Source organism: Schistocerca piceifrons, chromosome 5, assembly GCF_021461385.2.
Source record: "Schistocerca piceifrons isolate TAMUIC-IGC-003096 chromosome 5, iqSchPice1.1, whole genome shotgun sequence".
Classification (NCBI taxonomy): domain Eukaryota; kingdom Metazoa; phylum Arthropoda; class Insecta; order Orthoptera; family Acrididae; genus Schistocerca; species Schistocerca piceifrons.
In genome coordinates, this window is record NC_060142.1 from 172,945,405 (window position 1) to 172,970,774 (window position 25,370).

Sequence of the window (25,370 nt, forward strand, 5' to 3'; positions counted from 1 at the left end):
GTCCCACAGACTGCGCTGGACAGCTCATTTCACGCTCCGAGGGTCTGTCAACGCCCACAACTGCAGAATTTGGGCTACCGAAGATTCTAGAACTGTCGTGGAAACTCCATTGCACGAAGAGAAAGTCACGGTATGGGTTGGGTTTACCACATCTACTGTTATCGGGCTTTTTTTCATCGAGGAATGCGTGATTGTGGTTTTGTAACTGCTACCGTGACGGGTGAGAGGTACGCCGATATGTTACAGAATAGCATCATCCCCAGCCTGGCTGATAAACACCCGCTGGAACGTACGATGTTTATGCAGGATGGCGCTCCACCCCAACTTACTAGACGCGTGAAAGATCTCTTGCGCGTGTCGTTTGGCGATGATCGTGTGCTCAGCCGCCACTTTCGTCATGCTTGGCCTCCCAGGTCCCCAGACCTCAGTCCGAGCGAATATTGGCTTTGGGGTTACCTGAAGTCGCAAGTGTATCGTGATCGACCGACATCTCTAGGGATGCTGAAAGACAACATCCGACGCCAATGCCTCACCATAACTCCAGACGTGCTTTACAGTGCTGTTCACAACATTATTCCTCGACTACAGCAATTGTTGAGGAATAATGGTGGACATATTGAGCGTTTCCTGTAAAGAACATCATCTTTGCTTTGTCTTACTTTGTTATGCTAATTATTGCTATTCTGATCAGATGAAGCGCCATCTGTAGGACATTTTTTGACCTTTTGCAGTTTTTTGGCTCTGATAAAACCCCATGTTATTCCAAGCATGTGTGTCAGTTTGTACCCCTTTATCTACATTATTCCGTGATTTATTCAGTTTTCAAATTTATACTCACTTTTTGATCACCTGGTAGTTAGTATCAAAGAAGTAATGAAATAAAACATCATGTAAGATGTGTCAGTTTTTCAGCATAAACAGCGGAAATGTTGAAAGAGATAAACTATTTCCCTTTCATCATTTTGTTTCTTGTGTCAGCGACAAAAATTTTCGTAACGATTAGAAATTATGTGTAAAGTTCGTAGCAAGTCACTAAGTTCCCTCATTCTGTAATACTGGATGAATAACTATAAACCTTTCCAGTTCTCGAAAGCAATCACGGTAGAAATATGTATAATTAGAGCTAGCTTTGAAACGCACCGTTTCCCGGGTATTTATTTACTCCAGTCTTCTACTAGTCTTGTCATTTATCTGTCCGTCTTCTCCTTTACCCTCTCCCTGTCTACCTCATCCGGACCGTGTCTCTCTACCCTTCCGCTCTCTCTTTAAACACTTCTCCTCTCTCTATCCATCCCCCCTGCCCCTGCTATTACCTCCACCTCTCTACTCTGTCCATCTCGACCACCTCTCTGTCTGTACACATCCTCTACCCCGCCCTTCCTGTCCACCTCTTCCTGCTCCTCACTCTGCCTGTATTCTCCTCCTCATCTCCCTGTCAATATGCTCCTCCCCCCTCTTTCCATCTGCTCCTTCTCCCTCTGTCCATCTCCTCCTCCTTCTTTCTTTGTCAGTTTCCTCCCCGCACACTCTCTGTCCACTTCTTCCTCATCCACTCCGTAATCACCGCATCTGCGTTCTTTTCTGTGTCCATCTCCTCCTCTTTCCTTTCTCTATCCATTTCCTCCTTGCCTTTGTTCATGTCTTTCTTCCTCATCTCTCTGTCTGTCTATCCTTCCCCATCTCTGTTCATTTCCTCTTCTTTCCTTTCTCTGTCCATTTCGCCATGTCCCCTATCTCTCTCTATGTCCTCCTCCTCTCTCCTGTGCCTCTCTACTCCTTCCCGCTCGCTGTCTATTCACCATCTTGTCCTCCCTTCTCTCTTCACCTTATCACAAACACCCTAATAAGAGGCAGGTGGTTCTCATCCCTACAGTATTTCTTTCCAGATAGTAACTAATACGTCAACCAAACTTAACTGAAACCTTTCTAGAGGTTCAAAAAATGGCTCTGAGCACTACGGGACTTAACATCTGAGGTCATCAGTCCCCTAGAACTACTTAGACCTAACTAACCTAAGGACATCATACATATCCATGCCCGAGGCAGGATTCTAACTTGCGACCGTAGCGGTCACGCGGTTCCAGACTGAAGCGCCTAGAACCGCTAGTTCTAAGACACCTTTAAGACATTTCACGTGATTTTGTACTCATATTTCACCTGCATGTCTAGCGAATTTCGTCCTGAGCTTTAATTTTCACGCCGCGTGATGTTTATGACTTCGTATCTTCTGAACTGTGTTCTGTACAATAGTATAATTTTGCATATGCATCCAGTGTTATATGTACGTACTGCCTGCGAAATGTGTTGTGAATAGATAGCAACAAAGGGGCAATAAATTAAAACGTTTTGCATGATGCGGTAGCTTTTCATGGATTCGGTGTTTTAGACGACGGAACTCCTGAAGTAAGCGTCGTGCAATGACGTAATTTTTCTGGCAAATTCATTGGTATATTTGAACACTGTGAGCAAAACTTCTGGAACACAGTTAGCAGTAAGGAAAAATAAATTAAAATTTTCGCTGCGTGTGGCAGTTTTATTGTGTACCAGCGAAAATGTAGTATGTGACAAATTCCTTTCATCAGCTTAAGTCACACATGACGCCAGTAAATGCCAAACGACGCCTCGCTTAGTATAAGGAGCGTAAACATTGGACGATTAAACAGTGTAAAAACGTTCTGTGGAGTGACGAATCACGGTACACAATGTGGCGATCCGATGGCAGCGGTATGGATATGGTGAATGCCCGGTGAACGTCATCTGCCAGCGTGTGTTGTGCCAACAGTAAAATTCGGAGGCGGTGGTGTTATGGTGTGGTCGTGTTTTTCATCGAGGGGCGTGCACCCCTTGTTTTGCGTGGGCTGGCCAGTGTGGCCGAGCGGTTCTAGGCGCTGCAGTCTGGAACCGCGCGACCGCTACGATCGCAGGCTCGAATCCTGCTTCGGGCATGGAAGTTTGTGATGTCCTTAGGTTAGTTAGGTTTAAGTAGTTCTAAGTTCTAGGGGACTGATGACCTTAGATGTTTAGTCCCATAGTTCTCAGAGCCATTTGAACCATTTGTTTTGCGTGACACTATCATAGCACAGGCCTACATTGAAGTTTTAAGCACCTTCTATCTTCCCACGGTTGAAGAGCAATTCCGGAATGGCGATTGCATCTCTCAACACAATCGATCATCTGTTCATAGCGCTGGGCCTGTGGCGGAGTGTTTACAGGACAATAACATCCCTGTAATGGATTGGCCTGCGCAGAGTCCTGACCTTAATCCTATAGAACACCTTTGGGATGTTTTGGATTGCCGACTTCGTGCCACGCCACACGACCGACATCGAGATCTCTCCTCAGTGCAGCACTGCATGAAGAATGGATTGCCGTTCCCCAAGAAACCTTCCAGCTCCTGACTGAACGTATGCCTGCGAGAGCGGAAGATGTCATCAAGGCTAAGAGTGGTCCAACGCCATACTGAATTTCAGCATTAGCGATGGAGGTCGCCACGAACTTGTAAGTCATTTTCAGCCAAGTGTCCGGATAATTTTGATCACATAGTGTTCGTACATACATTTTTATAATTTGTATGGAGAACCTCTTTTACTATTTTCGTAGCTCCTGCCTGTTTAAAAGTAATTGTAGCATGGCGGTCTCCCATTAGCGCCTAAAGGCATGAGACTGCCATTCAGTGCGCCACACGCCGGCGGTAAACAGGCCCCTAATGTGGTTAATCGCCCTCGCGCCATCGGCTGCGTGGGCACGGCGGAGCCCCAACCACGGCCGCAGCGCAGTGATCCAGCCGCCAGGCGGCAATCTCTCCGGATTACACGCAGTGGCGTTTTGTTGCGCCGGCGGGAGCGTAGCGGCGGGATTGCCGAGCTCCGCCCACACAAACGTGTTTTGTGGCGCTGCACGCAAGAGCGCTAATGTGGCTCCAATTTTTGCTTTGGCGAACGGAAAATGCCTAGGGATGCAAGCTGACTTTGACAACGAACAATGCAGTGCCGCTAGACGCGGCTGTCGGTTTGTCGTTGTGCGTACAGTCAGCTTGTTGATACACGCTTGGAAAAATTATATCTCTTTTTAATAAAGAGACAACGATGAGATATGAACTGAAAAGAGAGAAAGAAATACCGCCTGGCTCCTCTTTTTTTCCTTTTACTGTTTTTGTGCGACACTGTTCCGGTTAACCAAAATGACGGAGGAAAAATTCTCCGCCACATTCGTGGCGACGTAATGCCTACAGGGAAGAGGAGACTAAAAGCAGAAAACGGTGAATGAACAGAGTCCATTTATTCTGAAGTTCCTACTAAGGCGTATCACTTACGACCATACAGCCTCGACGTGTCGTATTTCGACACTGTCGGCTTCTGTAATTGTCGAGGCTGTAATATTTTCCTCTTTCTAAGGGAATATGAAAATCTACAGTGATATACGTACAAGATTCTTTCATGACATTCCCCATAAAAAAGTTACGGAATCACTACCTTGTGAATACCGACAGTTTCTGTTACTCGCATGGGGAATAGAAAAAAGTTTCAGAATTACGAGGGACTTAGATTATGTAACTGATAATAACATTTAGGTGACAAAGCCATGCGATAGCAATATGTACATACACAGATGGTGGAAGTAGCGCGTACACAAGGTACAATACTGGACATTAAAATTGCTACACCAAGAATAAATGCAGATGATAAACGAGTATTCATTGTACAAATATATTATACTAGAACTGACATTGATTACATTTTCACGCAATTTGGGTGCATAGATCCTGAGAAATCAGTACCCAGAACAACCACTTCTGGCCGTAATAACGAGCCGGCCGGTGTGGCCGTGCGGTTAAAGGCGCTTCAGTCTGGAACCGCGTGACCGCTACGGTCGCAGGTTCGAATCCTGCCTCGGGCATGGATGTGTGTGCTGTCCTTAGGTTAGTTAGGTTTAATTAGTTCTAAGTTCTAGGCGACTGATGACCTCAGAAGTTAAGTCGCATAGTGCTCAGAGCCATTTGAACCATTTTGAACCGTAATAACGGCCTTTATCGCCTTACCATTGAGTCAAAAAGAGCTTGGATGGCGTGTACAGATGCAGCTGCCCATGCAGCTTCAACACGATACCACAGTTCATGAAGAGTAGTGACTGGCATATTGTGACGAGCCAGTTGCTCGGCCACCATTAACCAGACGTTTTCAATTGGTGAGAGATCTGGAGAATGTGCTGGCCAAGGCAGCACCAGAACATTTTCTGTATCCAGAAAGGCCCATATAGGACCTGCAACATGCGGTCGTGTATTATCCTGCTGAAATGTAGGGTTTCGCAGGGATCGAATGAAGCGTAGAGCCACGGGTCGTAACACATCTGAAATGTAACGTCCACTGTTCAAAGTGCCGTCAATGCGAACAAGAGGTGACCGAGACGTGTAACCAATGGCACTCCATACCATCAAGCTACCAATGTGCGTACACCGCGATGTCGCAAAGCACGGATGCGACCGTCATGATGCTGTAAACAGAACCTGGATTCATCCGAAAAAATGACGTTTTGCCATTCGTGCACCCAGGTTCGTCGTTGAGTACACCATCGCAGGCGCTCCTGTCTGTGATTCAGCGTCAAGGGTAACCGCAGCCATGGTCTCCGAGCTGATAGACCATGCTGCTGCAAACGTCGTCGAACTGTTCGTGCAGATGGTTGTTGTCTTGCAAACGCTTCCATCTGTTGACTCAGGGATCGAGACGTGGCTGCACGATCCGTTACAGCCATGCGAATATGATGCCTGTCATCTCGACTGCTAGTGATACGAGGCCGTTGGGATCTAACACGGCATTCCGTATTACCCTCCTGAAGCCACCGATTCGATATTCTGCTAACAGTCATTGGATCTCCACCAACGCGAGCAGCAATGTCGCGATACAATAAACCGCAATCGCGATAGGCTACAATCCGACCTTCATCAAAGTCGGAAACCTGATGGTACGTATTTCTCCTCCTTACACGAGGCCGGCCGGAGTGGCCGAGCGGTTCTAGGCGCTTCAGTCTGGAATCGCGCGACCGCTACGGTCGCAGATTCGAATCCTGCCTCGGGCGTGGATGTGTGTGATGTCCTTAGGTTAGTTAGGTTTAAGTAGTTTTAAGTTCTAGGGGACTGATGACCTTAGAAGTTAAGTCCCATAGTGCTCAGAGCCATTTGAACCATCCTTACACGAGGCATCACAACAACGTTTCACCATACAATGCCGGTCAACTGCTGTTTGTGTATGAGAAATCGGTTGGAAACTTTGCTCATGTCAGCACGTTGTAGGTGTCGGCACCGGCGCCAACCTTATGTGAATCCTCTGAAAAGCTGATCATTTGCATATCACAGCATCTTCTTCCTGTCGGTTAAATTTCGCGTCTGTAGCACGTCATCTTCGTGATGTAGCAATTTTAATGGCCAGTAGTGTACAAAAGGGCTGTGCGCTGTCGGAGCTGTCATTTTGTACTGAGCTGATTCATGTGGAAAGGATTCGTCCGTGATTATGGCCACATCATGCGAATTAACAGACTTTGAACGCGGAGTGCTAGCTGGAGCTAGACGCCTGGGACATTTCATTTCGTAAATCGTTCGCGAATTCAGTGTTCCGCGATCCACAATGTCAAGAGTCTGCCGAGAACACCGAATTTCAGGGATTACCGCACACCAAGGACGAAGCAGTGGTCGGCGGTGCTCACTTAACGATCACGAGCAACAGCTTTTCCGTAGAGATGTCACTGCTAACAGACAAGTAACACAGCCTGAAATCTTAGTTAGCACCGTACGGCGAAATCTCCTCTTAGTGGGCTATGGCAGAAGACAAACGACGCGAGTGCCCCTGCTAACAGCAGGAGCACGACGTCGCCTGCAACGCCTCTCCACGCACGTGACCATATCGGTTGGACCCTTGACTGTTGGAAAACCTTGGCCTGGTCACGTGAGTTCCGATTTCAGTTTATAATACACTAAATCTACATCTACACCTACATGACTACTCTGCAATTTACATTTATGTGCTTGGCAGAGGGTTCATCGAACCACAATCATACTATCTCTCTACAATTCCACTCCCGAACAGCGCGCGGGAAAAACGAACAACTAAACTTTTCTGTTCGAGCTCTGATTTCTCTTGATCATTCCTACCTACGTAGGTTGGGCTCAACAAAATATTTTCGCATTCGGAAGAGAAAATTGGTGACTGAAATTTCGTAAATAGATCTCGCCGCGACGAAAAACGTCTTTGCTGTAATGACTTCCATCCCAACTCGCGTATCATATCTGCCACACTCTCTCCCCTATTACGTGATAATACAAAACGAGCTTCCCTTTTTTGCACCCTTTCGATGTCCTCTGTCAATCCCATGGTAAGGATCCCACACCGCGCAGCAATACTCTAACAAAGGACGAGTGTAGTGTAAGCTGTCTCTTTAGTGGACTTGTTGCATCTTCTAAGTGTCCTGCCAATGAAACGCAACCTTTGGCTCGCCTTCCCCACAATATTATCTATGTGGTCTTTCCAACTGAAGTTGTTCGTAATTTTAACACCCAGGTACTTAGTTGAATTGATAGCCTTGAAACTGTACCATTTACCGAGTAATCGAATTCCAACGGATTTCTTTTGGAACTCATGTGGATCACCTCACACTTTTCGTTATTTAGCGTCAACTTCCACCTGCCACACCATACAGAAATCTTTTCTAAATCGCTTTGCAACTGATACTGGTCTTCGGATGACCTTACTAGACGATAAATTACAGCATCATCTGCGAACAACCTAAGAGAACTGCTCAGATTGTCACCCAGGTCATTTTTATAGATTAGGAACAGCAGAGGTCCCAGGACGCTTCCCTGGGGAACACCTGATATCACTTCAGTTTTACTCGATAATTTGCCGTCTATTACTACGAACTGCGACCTTCCTGACAGGAAATCACGAATCCAGTCGCACAACTGAGACGATATCCCATAGGCCCGCAGCTTGATTAGAAGTCGCTTGTGAGGAACGGTGTCAAAAGCTTCCCGGAAATCTAAAAATACGGAATCAACTTGAGATCCCCTGTCGATAGCGGCCATTACTTCGTGCGGATAAAGAGCTAGCTGCGTTCCACAAGAACGATGTTTTCTGAAACCATGCTGATTACGTATCAATAGTTCGTTCCCTTCGAGGTGATTCATAATGTTTGAAATACAGTATGTGGTGTCACCGCCAGACACCACACTTGCTAGGTGGTAGCTTAAATCGGCCGCGGTCCATTTAGTACATGTCGGACCCGCGTGTCGCCACTGTGTGATCGCAGACCTAGCGCCACCACAAGGCAGGTCTCGAGATACGGACGAGCACTCGCCCCAGTTGTACGGACGACATTGCTAGCGACAATACGGACGAAGCCTTCCTCTCATTTGCCGAGAGACAGAATAGCCTTCTGCTAAGTCCATGGCTACGACCTAGCAAGGCGCCATTAGCCTTACCTAGTTTGAGAGTTATCGTATAAATGTCTCAAGAAGAACGTTGTAAACCAACAAAGAATAAAGTTAAGTATATTCCAAAGCTACGTATTTTCTTTATAGCAGTCATAACGTATCCTGTTCCAGACTTGACGCCCGTCGGCGTGTGTGTACGCGTGCCTTTCGGCTCCCTTCTCAGTGTGGCGTAGCTAGCTTGTTACGCCACAACACAGTATATGCTCCAAAACCCTACTGCAAACCGACGTCAATGATATACGTCCATAGTTAGATGGATTACTCCTACTACCCTTCTTAAACACTAGTGCGAACTGCGTAATTTTCCAATCTGTAGGTACAGATCTATCGGTGAGCGAACGGTTGTATATGATTGCTAAGTAGGGAGCTATTGTATCAGCGTTATCTGAAAGGAACCTAATCGGTACACAATCTGGACCTGAAGACTTGCCCGTATCAAGCGATTTGAGTTGCTTCGCAACCCCTAAGGTATCTACTTCTAAGAAACTCATGCTAGCAGCTGTTCGTATTTCAAATTCTGGAATATTCCATTCGTCTTCCCTGGTGAAGGAATTTCGGAAAACTGCGTTCAAAAACTCCGCTTTAGCGGCACAGCCGTCGGTAACAGTACCATCGGCACTGCGCAGCGAAGGTATTGACTGCGTCTTACCGCTTGTGTACTTTACATACGACAGGAATTTCCTCGGATTTTCTACCAAATTTCGGGACAATGTTTCGTTGTGGAACCTATTAAAGGTATCTCGCATTGAAGTCCATGCGGCCGGCCAGAGTGGCCGAGCGGTTCTAGGCGCTACAGTCTGTAGCCGCGCGACCGCACCGGTCGCAGGTTCGAATCCTGCCTCGGGCATGGATGTGTGTCCTGTCCTTAGGTTAGTTAGGTTTAAGTAGTTCTAAGTTCTAGGGGACTGATGACCACAGTAGTTAAGTCCCATAGTGCTCAGAGCCATTTGAACCATTTTTTTGAAGTCCGTGCCAAATTTCGCGCGTCTGTAAATTTTAGCCAATCTTCGGGATTTCGCGTTCTTCTGAACTTCGCATGCTTTTTCCGTTGCCTCTGCAACAGCGTTCGGACCTGTTTTGTGTACCACTGTACTACTGGCCATTAAAATTGCTGCACCACGAAGATGACGTGCTACAGACTCGAAATTTAACCGAAAGGAAGAAGATGCTGTCATATGCAAATGATTAGCTTTTCAGAGCATTCACACAAAATTGGCGCCGGTGGCGACACCTACAACGTACTGACATGATGAAAGTTTCCAACCGATTTCTCATACACAAGGAGCAGTTGACCGGCGTTGCCTGGTAAAACGTTGTTGTGATGCCTCGTGTAAGGAGGAGAAATGCGTACCATCACGATTCCGACTATGATAAAGGTCGGATTGTAGCCTATCGCGATTGCGGTTTATCGTATCGCGAAATCCTGCTCGCGTTGGTCGAGATCCAATGACTGTTAGCAGAATATCGAATCGGTGGCTTCAGGAAGGTAATACGAAACGCCGTGCTGGGTCCCAACGGCCTCGTATTACTAGCAGTCGAGATGGCAGGCATCTTATCCGCATAGCTGTAACGGATAGTGCAGCCACGTCTCGATCCCTGAGTCAACAGATGGGGGCGTTTGCAAGACAACAACCATCTGCACGAACAGTTCGACGACGTTTGCAGCAGCATGGGCTATCAGCTCGGAGACCATAGCTGCGGTTACCCTTGACGCTGCATCACAAACAGGAGCGCCTGCGATGGTGTACTCAACGACGAACCTGGCTGTACGAAAGGCAAAACGTAATTTTTTTGAATGAATCCATGTTCTGTTTACAGCATCATGATGGTCGCATCCGTGTTTAGCGACATCGCGGTGAACGCACATTAGAAGCATGTATTCGTCATCGTCATACTGGCGTATCACCCGGCGTGATGGTATGGGGTGCCATTGGTTACACGTCTCGGTCACCTCTTGTTCGCATTGACAGCACTTTGAACAGTGGACGTTACATTTAAGATGTGTTGCGATCCGTGGCTCTACCCTTCTTTCGATCCCTTCGAAACCCTACATTTCAGCAAGATAATGTACGACCGCATGTTGCAGGTCCTGTACGGACCTTTCTGGATACAGAAAACGTTCGACTGCGGCCCTGGCCAGCACTTTCTCCAGATCTGCCACCAATTGAAAACGTGTGGTCAATGGTGGCCGAGCAACTGGCTCGTCACAATACGCCAGTCACTATTCTTGATGAACTGTGGTATAGTGTTGAAACTGCAAGGGCAGTTGTACCTGTACATGCCATCCGAGCTCTGTTTAAGTCAATGCCCAGGCGTATGAAGGCCGTTATTACGGCCAGAGGTGGTTGTTCTGTGTACTGATTTCTCAGGATCTATGCATCCAAACTGAGTGAAACCAGCCCAAGTCTACCTCCTGCTTTTGCGGGCAGAGCCGGCGCCTGGTCTAGCTAAGGGTGGAGGTCGCCGAGTCACTACTGCCGTCCCCAAATTATAACTGAGTATGACATTTTCGCCTATTCAGCACAAATACTGACGGTCGAGACACCCGGGCAACATGACAAAAATGATTCCAAACATTTGATGGAGTCTCTCTCCCACTGTGCTCGGCGTGATTTGGCCGACCAATCGAGGAGACACTACTCTAGGCCACTACCAACTCAAGTTTGTTAATGTTCATTTTGTTTGCCAAGAGTAGGAAGTTTCTGCTATGTTCTCCTATTTATTCATGAAACAAGTGATATTCTCGTCCATCACAGTGGGACATCCACTCGATGTAGAATTTATTGAAAGCAGAGAGCTGAGGATTCATTTCATGGCATTCATATCCTGGCCACAGAGAATTTCGTCTCCTGGCTGCAGTATGATGCTGATGGGCCCACATTTTCGAAGTCTGTGGTAGCGTGATCTACACTCTGAACAGCTCGCTACTTACTTGTTCCGGTGTTTAACTTGAGTTGCTCATTGTTTTATACGAGTAATTTGTGATTTTGTCTCATTACGTTGAATTTGTTACGAGTAGCTGCCCAAGTAAGGATAATCTGTTGCGTTTTCTCCAAGAAGTCTTCCATACAAATTGGTTCCTACTTACAGTTTTAATGTGATTTTACGTGAACTCAGTCCAAATTTTTAGAGAATTTTGCTCTCAGTTAACTATTTCTGTACTATGCCCGATAATTAGAGCAAATAAAAATCTGATTTGCTCAGTCCTGATTTAAATTACAAGTTCCTTAAACTGTCCTACAACTTTTCCATGATTAGGAGATCCACTAATAATAAATGTAACCAGCTGGAAATGTAAGCTTGCCGGTTGGAATTTTGTGTGTGGTGGAGCCGTTAGAACACAGTGAACCATTGGACCAGGCGGGTTGCTTAGATAAAAGAGGTGCTGTACACATACAAGAAATAAATGGTGAAAAAAGGTACCTCTTTTGTACATAGTTTTCGCGCAGAGGACATAGGATTAACGAGGGGGTTGTTAGTCGATAATATGGATGTCATGGAAGAAGAAGAATGGGACGCGAGGGGGTGTCAGCCATGGACAATCTCCAGACGCCATTGGAACTTCATTACAAGCAGAAGTGGAACACCTACAGGAAAACAATAGAGAATAGATGGAAGAATTACTTTTGGAATTTAAGGATTTATTTTTTCCAAAAGTGCCATTACCAGCTACGTACGAGTATATTACACAGCACCGTATACCAACTGGAAATGAATAAAAAATCATACAGAATACCTAGATACTTGCAGTCAATTTTGGAAGAATTTATAGATCAGTAGCTAAAATATGGAATAACTACAGAAAGTGGTGATACATGGGGCGTAGGAATAGCCGTTGAGCCAAAAGAATCGACAGGTGGAACATGAAAATGTAAGTTTAGTTGTGATTACAGAAATCTAAATGCGAAAACCATAACGGATGCCTACCCTTTGTTAAACACCACAGAAAATTTGGATCATTTAGGGCAATGCAAATATTTTTCAACAATGGATTTGAAGAGTGGTTATCACCAGATAGAGATTGCACTGCAGAATCGACACAAAACAGTGTTTCAGCACCCCGGGGACACTACCAGTTCAAAAGAATGCCATTTGGATTACAAAATGCACTTCTCAGAGATTGTTGGGTACAGTACTCAGAGCTTTAAAACCATGGCAATGCTTAGTGTATCTCGATGCCATAATTGTCTGTAGGAGTAATATGGAACAGCATATGCAGTGATTAAGGAAAGTGTTTCTAAGGTTAAAAGTAGCGAAGATAACATTGAGTAAAGAAAAGTGTGACTTTGCGATGGAACAGGTAGCATACATATGTCGTAACATAAGTAAAGGTGGGGTTAAGAAAGACCCTAGATAAATTAGAGCCATACGCGAATCTCCTGTACCAGAATTTGTAAATGAGTTGTAGTCATTCTTAGAAGTTACGAACTATTACTGCCAGTTTGTAAAAGGATTTACGGATATTGTCAGACCGTTGACACAATTGTTAAAAAAGGGTACGAAATTTTTGTGGTCTGAAAAGTGCCAGCATGCTTTTGAAGATGTAAAAGAGGCTTTAACATCGAATCCGATATTGATACTTCTGGATTTTAAAGGAGAAGTTGTTTTATCATGTGATGCACAAGCCATGCACTTGGCTGAGTGTTGCCACAAGAGGTAATTATGTAAGCTATTGAATGCGAAGAAGTTAAGGACGAGTCCTCTCCACCCACAAGCCAATGCAAGAACTGAGAGAGTGCATAGGACAGTCGGAAATATGCTTGGGTACTGCGGTGACCCGCACCATACCAACTGTGATGTCTATTTGAAGTAAGTCGTCTCAGCCTACAACTCAAAGCGGCAGACGAATGCAGGATTATCGCCACATGAAGTAGTATCTGCTCGTAAAATGCCAAACGAAGAAAGGGAAAACTGGAGAGGCTGTTAAGGAGTTTGCCAGAGTGGTTAGGGAAATTTGGAACAGAGTACGGAGGGCAAACACACGAGGACTGGAGAAACAGGATGAAGCAGTGGGGCTTACGGTAAGAATTCCACTGTATAAGGTCGGCCAGTGTGTGATGCTATCAACCTCGTATACGCAGAAGGGAAAGACAAAGAAGTTTTTTGCAAAGTATCAGGGGCCATATTAAGTAGTAGAGATTACATCGGCAGTAGCTATCAAGATTCAGTAGCCGACGAGAACGACAATTGTGCATGTAGAGCGGTCGAAACAATTTCGAGAGGGTCCAGAAGTTATTCCAGGGATAGAAGATACGGACCGCAAAGGGAGAGTCATGAGAAAGGTATCGGAAGATAAACTAGATGTTGTGAATCAAAGTGTAATGAGGAATCGCTATACATTAAGGCCTCCGAGATAGTCATTTAATATTGTTTATTAGATGCAGATTTAACGTAATTAGTGTAAGCAGCTGTGGAGCAGCAATGAATTTAATAGGGGGGAAGGTACTATGTATTGGCGGATGTAGGTGAGATGCAGAGAAGGCGAGATGTGCTGTTCATAGTGGAACTACTGATCTTCGTCGGGATGGAAGCGTTATGGAACCACCACCTGGAAGGGTAGCTGCTGTTCGCCAAGTAGGAAGACGAGTGATCACCAGTCATTGCTGCGTGGGATACATGTGGTATTCAACGCATGGAAGATGCATAAAAATGTGAGAAGGTTCGAAGAAGCATTTCAGGAAGGGAAAGGCAGGGAATATTCAAAGGAAGTGCCAGGGTGTGGAGTGACTGGCGCACTACATAGATTGCAAGTGTAGGTCAGCATGATATATAAGACATGCCAGGAATGCTCCGTGTTCTACCTAGGACAAACAGGCCGAAATTTCAACATCAGGTACACAGAGCAAATAAAAGCCTACACACACAACAGACACACTACATCAGCCATAGCAACACATGTACATATGACGGGGCACCCATTTGGAAAAGTAGAGCAAAATGTCAAAGTACTCCACCGACTAAATAAAGGACATAAAATGGATTTGCTAGAAGAACTGGAGAAATATTCACATTACAGAAAATATGAAGATAAAATATTAAACGAAAAACTTGAAAGTGAATCAGTGAATTTCTTCAGATGTTTCGACAGTGTACTTAAATAAAAATAGTAACACATAGAAATAAGCACAATTGTAAAATAGAGATAAGTAAATTATGATCCAAATTGTTAAGATAAATAACCTCTGTACAAAAGCATATTACACTCTGTGGAAGTCCTATAATGTCATCTCTGTCGACTACTTGTAGGAACATCTGTGTAACTGTTTTGTTTATGTAAAATGTTTCCTGTGTTTAAAAGTGTACAATAAGTTGTCTGTGATGTTTAGTGTGTGTGAGACTCTACACAAATGGACCTTAAGGAAACTGTAAGTACAAAGTCTTCTAAATTTCGACACTAACTTCTCCATAAGATCGACAACCAACCAAAAATCGCTTGTTTTCTTACATGTTGCAGTAAAGTCAACGAAATGAAGCAGAATCTCACTCATCTACAACATCATATAGGAATATTCATCATTTTGATATGCAGCTCCTTGTGTTGGTCGTGTTTGCAGTTAAAATTGTTGGATGTGAGGTCCGCCAGTTATGCAAAACACCTTTTTCTCTCAGTACCCAAACGTGTTTCGGCACTACTGTGCCATCATCATTGGGTTTTCGTTTTTATTTATTCTGTGGTGCATCACAACACCTCACCATGATGCGGAGAATGGAAGTGCTTGCCACACGGACACGTAAGTAAAAACGAATATAGGCGCTAAAACATCGCGACAAACTATATTACATTCTAGAAGATAGGTTAATTACCAGCAAAAAACTTTCTCATCAACATCGTTTGGTTGCAGATGACAAGCTACCTGTAGTAATTAACTCGCAATTGATTCAGAAAATTCATGCACAGCAGATGTACAGGTATTTAGAAAAAGAAACGATCTATTGTTTCAACTAAATATGCACATAATTTTATAATCATTTAACAAAAATGTACACATTACAGAATAAATAAAAACGAAAAACCACTGATGATGGAACAGTGGTGCCGATACATGTTTGGGTACTGAGAAAAAACGGTAATTTGCGTAACTGGCGGACCTCACATCCAACAATTTTCACATAGGAATGACATAACAAACACAAAAAACGCACTTTAAAATGGGAATCATTTCCCGAAACGCGTCGCGCGAAAAATAAAGTAAAGAAAATCGTGACTGGTAGCAGATGAGCTATTTATAAGCAAACCTATTATTTTCACACTCGCAGGCTTTCAGAACCATTTATAATGGATCAAATCACGTTCTACAATGGCTGTATCAACAAACCGATCTGTCCTTGGGAAAAGTGTGTTCGTCGACAAATGACTATATTGAGAATAAATATGTAGACATGTAGGATACAGATGCTGAATGTAAATAAAGTTAGTTTTGTTATAAGATATTCGAAGCCCTTAACTTCCATCATTTCCTCGTATCTGCTCGGTACGCTGCAGAGCGATATAAAATGGAACGAGCACTTAAGGACTGTAGTAGGGAAGGTGAGCGGTTGCCTTCGGCTTATTGGGAGAATTTTAGGAATGTGTGGCTCATCTGTAAAGGGGACCGTGTGTGAAACACTACTGTGACCCATTTTTAGATTCTGCTCGAGTGTTTGGGATACCTGCCATTTCGGATTAAAGAAAGATATAGAAGCAAATCGCTGAGGAATAAAATGAATAGGAAGTGCAGGGAAACTAGGACGAAATGGCTGCATGAAAACTGTGAAGAAATCGAAAACGAAATGAGTTTTGGAAGGAGTGACTCAGCATATAGGGAAGTCAAAACAATCTTCGGTGAAACTAAAAGCAAGGTTGCTAACGGGAATTCCACTTTTAAATGCGGAGGAGAGAATGAATAGATGGAAAGAGTACACTGAAGGCCTGTGTGAGTGGGAAGAGTTGTCTGATGTGATAGAAGAAGAAACAGAAGTCGGTTTAGAAGAGACAAGGGATCCAGTATTAGAATCAGAATTTAAGAGAGCTTTGGAAGATTTAAAATCAAATAAGGCAGAAGGGGTAAATAACATTCCATAGTAATTTCTCAAATCGGGGAAGCGCCAACGAAACGACTATTCGCGTTGGTGTGCACAATGTATGAGTCTGGCGACATAACATCTGACTTTCGGAAAAATATCATCCCACAATTCCGAAGACTGCAAGATCTGACAAGTGGGAGAATTATCCCACAGTCAGCTTAACAGCTCATGCATCCAAGTTTCTGGCAAGATTGATATACAGTGGAATGGCAAAGAAAATTGAGGGTATGTTTAATGACGATCATTTTGACTTTAGGAAAGGTATAGGCACCACAAAGGCAAATTCAGACGTTGCGGTTGATAAAAGAACAAAGACTAAAGAAAAATCAAGACACCTTCATAGGATTTGTCGACTTGCAAAAAGCATTTGAAAGAGTAAAATGGTGCAAGGTGTTCGAAACTCTGAGAAAAGTAGGGGTAAGCAATAGGGAGAGATGGGTATTATACAATATGTACAAGAGTCAAGAGGGAATAATAAGAGTGGACGAACAAGAACGAAGTACTCGGACTGAAAACGTTATAAGACAGAGATGTAGTCTTTCGCCCCTGTTGTGTAATCTATACATCGAAGAAGCAATGATGAAAATAAAAGAAAGGTTCAGGAGTGAAATTAAAATTCAAGGTGAAAGGATATCAATGATACGATTTTCTGATGACATTGCTGTCCGGAGTGAAAGTGAAGAAGAATTACATGATCTCCTGAATGGAATGAATAGTGTAATGAGTACAGTCTATGGACAAAGTAAATAGAAGAAAGACGAAAGTAATGAGAGGTAGGAGAAATAAGAACAGCGAAAAACATCACATCAGGATTGATGGTAACGAATTAGGTGAAGTTAAGGAATTCTACAACTTAGGCAGCAAAATAACCAATGACAGACGGAGCAAGGAGGACATCAAAAGCAGACTAGCTCTGGCAAAAAGGGCATTCCTGGCCAAGAGAAATCTAATAGTTTCAGACATAGGCCTCAATTTGAGGAAGAAATTTCTGAGAATGTATGTCCGGAGCACAGCGTTGTACGGTAGCGAAACATGGACTGTGAGAAAACTGGGACAGAAGAGAATCGAAGCATTAGAGATGTGGTGCTACAGACGGATGTTGAAAATTTGGTGGGCTCGTAAGGTAAGGTGTGAGGTGGTCTTGCGCAGAATCGGAGAGGAAAGGCATATGTGGAAAACAGTGACAAGGAGAAGGAACAGGACTATAGGACATCTGTTAAGACATGAGCGAATGACTTCCATTGTATTTTAGGGAGCTGTAGTGCGCAAAAACTGTAGAGGAAGACAGAGACCGGAATACACCTAGCAAATATTTGAGGACGTAGCTTGCAAGTGCTACTTTTAGATGAATAGGTTGGCACAGGAGAGGTATTCGTGGCGGGTCCCATCAAACCAGCCAGATCACGGATGACTCACAAAAAAATCGACGCTATTCAGAGACGGGCTGTTATATTTCTTACATTTAGGTTCTGTCAAGACGTGAATGTTACGGAAATGGTTCGTGAACTCAAATGGGAATCCGGGGAGGGAAGACGTCATTCTTTCCGTGGAACGCTCTCGAGAATTATGAGAGAAGCGGCATTTGAAGTGGACTGCAGAACGATTCTTCTGCCGCCAGTGTACAGTGACAGTACAGAAATTGGGACTCGTGCAGAGGCTTATAGACACTCATTTTTTACTCTCTCTTCTTGAAAATGGAACAGTAAAAGAAATGACTAGTAGTGGTACATGCTACTGTCTGCTACGTGCTGTGGGGTGGCTTGCTGAGTATGTATGTAGATACAAATGTAGAAAAGGCGTGAGACTTGTCTCTGATCTGTGTCGGTTCTGATGTTTCTATTTCCACTGTTCTTGCGCCGTTTTAGATGGCTGCGACACACTGCGTTGATACACAAGCAAATCTGATGTCTTCATCAAAGGTGTGGTCATAGGTGCGTTCAACTACGATAGCTCTTTTCTGCCGTCCTGCCATGTCTTCACATTGACTCATCTTACTGCCCTCATTCAATATAACCAAGAGACAGATAACGACACTTGACTGTCGTGATTTATGTCGCGGTGGAGGGGAGGGTTATATGAGCTCCTCTCCAAAGCAAGCAGTGTGCTCATTTAACGTCATGTATTTCCTGTGGTGAGATTATAATTTTTATACACTGAGGTGACAAATGCCAATGCTTATACTGTATACCCGGAGTCGCTTTACATTGCCTATAAACTGCAGCAACGCACTCAAACGGAAACGTTTTAATCGCCTATATACACTGAGGTGGCAAAAGTTGTAAGATGTCTCCAGATATCGTGTCAGATCTGTGTATGTTCGACGCAGTGCAGCAACTCGAAGTGGCACTGACTCAGCAAGTCGTTGAAAGACCCTTACAGAAATATTGAACCGTGCTGCCTCTACAGCTGTATATAATTGCGATATTGTCACCGGTACAGGATTTTGTGCACCAGCTGACCTCCCGCCGTCAAATCATTCTCCCAAATTGTCAAGAATATTATTCAACCGACCGCGAACAATTGTGGTTGTTATATGACGGTTGATCACTTACAATTTCATCACCATAAGTGATCAACTGTCATATTAAAGCCTTTCACACTATTTTCGTAACACATAACTGATGCAAATGTATCTGCATCCTATACAGACTGTGATATACATAGTCAACCACAAAGAAGAAAACCAGCAGAAGACATCACCGATTTCGATTGCTAGCCATACACTGCCCCCTCCTTCCCCTAAAATGCCACACCAGCATCTGCAGTAAAAAACAATGGACAAAGTTTTAGACTGTTTATTTTTAAGTAACATTTCTCTATGTATGTATGTGTGTATAATCGCCTGAAGATGAACAGAACATGTTCGAAACGCGTTGCATTATGTTAGATTAAGCATAAAATAAAAAGTGACTGGTAGTAGAAACTTGAAATAAATAATTATCCCACACAGTCACGATTCACAAACATAGGCATTATGGCTGAAAATAATTATGTTCTCAAATGTCTGAAGCACGGAAAACGGTTCCGGATATCGATTTCTGCTTGAAATGTGATATAGACCTCCTCAGTCCTCGTTACAAGTGCTAGAAGTCTGTAATGGGAATATCCGAACACGTTGTATACATCAATTGCTTAGATTGTGTGTCTGAGAACAGCCGAAAAACTACGACGCGACCCCAATCGACCAAGATCCACACAGTTCAAAGATCATCTCTCCTAACGAGGTTCACTCTCTATAAAACAACCATCTCACAGTGGCAGAAAAGGTGCACTGTCGCTTCATAACACTACTGCCCATTAAAATTACTACACTAAGTAGAAATGCAGATGGCCGGCCGAAGTGGCCGTGCGGTTAAAGGCGCTGCAGTCTGGAACCACAAGACCGCTACGGTCGCAGGTTCGAATCCTGCCTCGGGCATGGATGTTTGTGATGTCCTTAGGTTAGTTAGGTTTAACTAGTTCTAAGTTCTAGGGGACTAATGACCTCAGCAGTTAGGTCCCATAGTGCTCAGAGCCATTTGAACCATTTTTTAGAAATGCAGATGATAAACGGGTATCTATTGGACAAATATATTCTACTAGAACTGACATATGACTACATCTTCAGCGGTGCATAGATCCTGAGAAATCAGTATCCAGAACAACCACCTATGGCCGTAATAACGGCCTTGATACACCTGGGCATTGAGTCAAACAGAGCTTGGATGGCGTCTACAGGTACAGCTGCCCATGCAGCTACAACACGATACCACAGTTCATCACGAGTAGTGACTGGCGTATTGTGACGAGCCAGTTGCTCGGCCACCATTGACCACACGTTTTCGATTGGTGAGAGATATGGAGAATGTACTGGCCAGGGCAGCAGTCAAACATTTTCTGTATCCAGAAAGACCCGTAAAGGATCTGCAACATGCAGTCGTGCATTATCCTGCTGAAATGTAGGGTTTCGCCGGGATCGAATGAAGGGTAGAGCCACGGGTCGTAACACATTTGAAATGTAACGTCCATTGTTCATAGTGCCGTCAATGCGAACAAGAGGTGACCGAGACGTCTAACCAATGGCACCCCATACCATCATTCCAGGCGATACGCCAGTATGGCGATGGCGAATACACGCTTCCAATGTGCGTTCACCGCGATGTCGCCAAACACGGTTGCGACCATCAGGACGCTGTAAACAGAACCTGGATTCATCCGAAAAAATGACGTTTTGCCATTCGTGCATCCACGTTCGTCGTTGAGTACACCATCGCAGGCGCTCCTGTCTGTGATGTAGCGTCAAGGGTAACCGCAGCCACGGTCTCCGAGCTGATAGTCCATGCTGCTGGAAAAGTCGTCGAACTGTTCGTTGCCGGCAAGGGTGGCGAAGCGGTCCTAGACGCTACAGTCTGGTACCGCGTGACCGCTACGGTCGCAGGTTCGAATCCTGCCTCGGGCATGGATGTGTGTGATGTCTTTAGGTTAGTTAGGTTTAAGTAGTTCTAAGTTCTAGGGGACTGATGACCTCAGAAGTTAAGTCCCATAGTGCTCAGAGCCATTTGAACCATTTTTTTCAACTGTTTGTGAAGATGGTTGATGTCTTTCAAAAGTCCCCATCCGTTGACTCAGGGATCGAGACGTGGCTGCACGATCCGTTACAGCCATGCGGATAAGATGCCTGTCATCTCGACTGCTACTTATACGAGGCCGTTGGGATCCAGCACGGCGTTCCGTATTACCCTCCTGAACCCACTGATTCCATAGTCTGCTAACAGTCATTGGATGCCGACCAACGCAAGCAGCAACGTCGCGAAACGGTAAACCGCAATCGCGATAGGCTACATTCCGACCTTTATCAAAGTCGGATACGTGATGGTACGCATTTCTCCTCCTTACACGAGGCATCACAACAACGTTTCAGCAGGCAACGTCGGTCAACTGCTGTTTGTGTATGAGAAATCGGTTGGAAACTTTCGACATGTCAGCACGTTGTAGGTGTCGGCACCGGCGCCAACCTTGTGTGAATCCTCTGAAAAGTTGATCATTTGCATATCACAGCATCTTCTTCCTGTCGGTTAAATTTCGCGTCTGTAGCACGTCATCTTCGTGGTGTAGCAATTTTAATGGCCAGTAGTGTACATATGACAGTTACGTAACAGTCTTTTGCAGGTGGTTTTTTTTTGGCCTACTGTGCATAGTCAACAAGTAGTTTGGGTAAGAAGCGGTAGTGATGACGCGTGCCCTGTCTGCCTGTCCGCAGCGGACCCTGAGCAGATGGAGCTGCTGAGCGCCTACCTGACGCGCCTGCTGGTGGACGGCTGGCCCGAGGGCGAGCCGCCGCTGCTGTACGTCGAGGGGGCCGACGACGACGACGTCGACGCCGCGGAGCGCGACAACGTCATCGGCAATGGAGCGCAGCCCATCTGGAAGCGGTCGCGCTACTACCGGCGCTACCCGTGGAAGCGGCAGAACGGCCGCTACCAGGCCGCCGACGACCGCTACCTGTGCCAGCCGACACGCGAGGACGTCTTCCAGCTGCTGGTGGCGCTGCACGAGGCGCGCCGCGGAGACTCCAGCCGCACCGTCAGCTTCTGCAACCGCCGCCGGCCCGCCAGCGCCATCTTCACCAACATACGCTTCCTCGGCCGCTAGGCGCCAGGCGTCACCGCTCCCTCCCTCCTTGTCACAGCCACTGCCACTGCCTACACCTCAGCGCTTCGCTTCTCGTCCACTTCACTACAAGCCTGTATTCTCCATTCCACCTTTTCTTTCATGCTACAAGAGGCCGATGACGACGAAGGAACGACAAACGGGAATAGTAACGTACGAAAACAAGAGCAACACCGAGGTGTCTTCTTCTCGCAAAAAGATATAATTCCAGAAATGGAAAAAAGTCTGACTTAGGGGGAACCAAAGGGTATAACCCTATTTTGAATACCAGGATGACTCTCCATTTGTGGCTACATACACAGACATAAATTACCTTCTGGCAACAGTGTTTAACTTGTAGAAACTAGACGTATATCCTTCTGACCAATTACGTGTATATCTCCAAGTAAGTGAGTCCCCCTTCCCAAAACAATAATGCCAGTGTTTCAAAATTACGAAGAGTTCTCGCATTGAATGTGAGAAATGACGGACTAGTCACTCCATTTTCCTGTCGTTGATAGTGAACTGTGTGATCTGGCTTCTCGCATGCCACTCTCTGGTTTTTCTGGTCTGCGACATAGAGTGGGCACATTTCCGAGAGATTCGTGACCTGGTCAACGGCTCCCATTTAGAAAGTCTTTCGTCGTCTTCGAGGTCTGGTTCATACTGGGAGTCCTGTTGGTTCTGCACTCCTATACCACCAACCGATATTTCTTCCTGGATGTGTTTTAAGCTGGCGCAATATTCTGGCACGTCAACTTTATTTGTTTTCAAAGCAAAATCATATTTCTTTCTGTCAGTCTTTTTCTCTCTGCGCCAGTCACTTTTATTTTCCGGTGATGAATGTTAATAAACTGTTGACTGGTCCTAGAAACACGAACTTGTGAACGTATGCCTGTAAACTAACTCGTTTGTGGGTATGAAACCAAGAATTGTTTCAAATTCGTGTCAAAGACAGGGAATGAAGGAACACAGGCTACGAGTAGCGAAAAGAATAACAAATCCTCTTTTCCTGTCGTCACAATGTCTATAAAGCTATTTTAATTTAGTATAAAATCAATTCAGCTATTATTTCATTCGATCATCTACATGCCAGCAAACTGTTGTACTAGATATACCGAAACCTTTAGTTGAAGTAAAATTTCATCCATAAGTAAATGGGGGACAACGCAAATGGCAAGCTGTGCCTCCATCTGTGTATAGTGTTCCAAAAGGTACTATGTTGTTCCTCATCTTACATCAAGTTCCATCTGCAGTGCTTCGTTCAACACAGAGCAATCTGTTATGTTCCTGATCACATACACAGCATTTTTTATTTATTTTATTTTATTTTTATTTTTTTTTTTTTTGCTTATATGCCATAAACTTTGTTTTTCTCCTTGAGTGTGGCATTCACAGAGGTTCTCCACATACCTAGCGACGAACTAAAGTAAATAGCTATGAAAACAAAGCGGTAGCATACTCAGAACGTATTATGTCCTAATCCTCCTTCCCAGCTTTATTGTTATCGTCTGCATATTACACAGGTTTAGACTGAAGCGAGGCGTAGGTGGTGGCAATGTCTTAAAATAAGCAAATGTTATGAGTGTAGCACATCGTAATAAATCTTACAAATGCATATCAAAGTAATTCACATGTTTCTTCTTGATGTTGGTCATTACGTACCGAATGTCTGTTTCTTGCAACACATACACGTTGCATGCCTCATTCCCTTTCAAATTATGACCCGAATCCATTTCCACAGGAGGTAAATATTTAAATAAATGAATATCCAAATGGGAATCAGTCTTAAAAACACATTTCTGTCTATTTAAAGTATCTGTAACAGTTTCGAAATTCTTATCGTAATTAAACATAACTTATTTATGTCATCGCTAATGATATTAAATAGGTACTTACACTGTTAACTTCTCAATCGTCTTGAACTTGCGATGGAAAAATCGACCGCTTGTCTGACGTGTGTGTGATAAATGAAAGGTATTCGAATTCTATGTGCTGTTGTCAGGAATGCGTGTTTGCATTAAATGATATATATGCATACTTAATGTTTACCACGTTTTAATAAAGGTATATTATAAACATTTCCGAAGACTAGTTTCTGTTACCACTGGATGAAGTGCAACCATTATCAGTTTTCACAGATTATAGCAGTAAGATCTATGACCATCTCGGACGGTAGTTTGATATGTTACCATAACAGTACAAGGGTTGCTGGAGAGGGAGGACCAAACCCAAGTCGAGAATACAGCAGAATTATGTATCTTTTTTCTTTTATTTGCGGAGACACAAGACACGGTAGGATGCATAGAACAGTTATGGTTTGACAGAAAAGCTCAGCGATCTGAGTAGTACAACCAGATTCAGAACAAAGTTTAGACAGACTCTGATTAAAGCTTAATTTAACTAGAAACATTTAAGCAAAATATGGTTTTACAGGCAGCCTCAGCAACCTGACTGGTTAAACAAACTCAAAACACATGTTCAGAGGAACTTTAATTTATAGCAAAAATTGACTACGAATCTAAAAATACAGAAAGGTTTTTCAATACAATAAGACTGAGCAATTTTAGGTATATGAAAATAGACATGCACACAAATTTCATAGCTTTTATTAGGATTTCGATTCTAGGGAATTTTCTCAGAAGATTAAGAAGAACGTATAACATAGTGGCCGCGTGTTGGTCCTCTTAGTTGATCTAGGCGCCGCTCTACGCACAGAATAACTTCAGCAATATTCCACGAAGAAGTTGAGGAGATCTGAACACAATAAAGGGCAACTAATACGTCACACTCTAGTAATCAAGACTTATAATTTGCCAGAACACAACCACTAACCAGAGAAGAAGGAAAATGAAGTTTAGTTTATACTAACAATTATGAAAGAGCACGACTTAAAGAGCCACTTACAAAGGCTGCAGAAAAACCTTTTCCAAATTATAATTTAAATTACTCCAAACCACGTTTAATGAGTCGATTAAAAGAGCAAAACGGTATCCTGAGGCGCCTTTTAACGACGAATTTAGAAACAAACTTTTCCAAAGCTTAATCAAATTCTCAAGAGGTAAATATACTCGTACCTTGACGTAAATGTTCACAGTTTGAAAAATAATGAAGTTACACTGAGCCGTCTTTAAGGAGTAAAAAAAATCTGAAAGATTTTAAACAAAAATTATATTGCCATTCTCAAAGGACAAGCACT

General features: G+C 44.1%; 1 protein-coding gene across 1 annotated transcript in view; it reads left to right on the forward strand.

Moving 5' to 3' along the window:
* The window catches only part of LOC124798476, a 69,044-nt gene extending 44,789 nt beyond the window's left edge, over positions 1 to 24,255 (forward strand). The window contains exon 2 of the mRNA XM_047261907.1: positions 21,783 to 24,255. Within this exon, the coding sequence (XP_047117863.1) occupies positions 21,783 to 22,174 (392 nt within the window). The 3' untranslated portion in view covers positions 22,175 to 24,255. The remainder of the gene's footprint in view (positions 1 to 21,782) is intronic.
* The last annotated feature ends 1,115 nt before the right edge of the window (positions 24,256 to 25,370 follow it).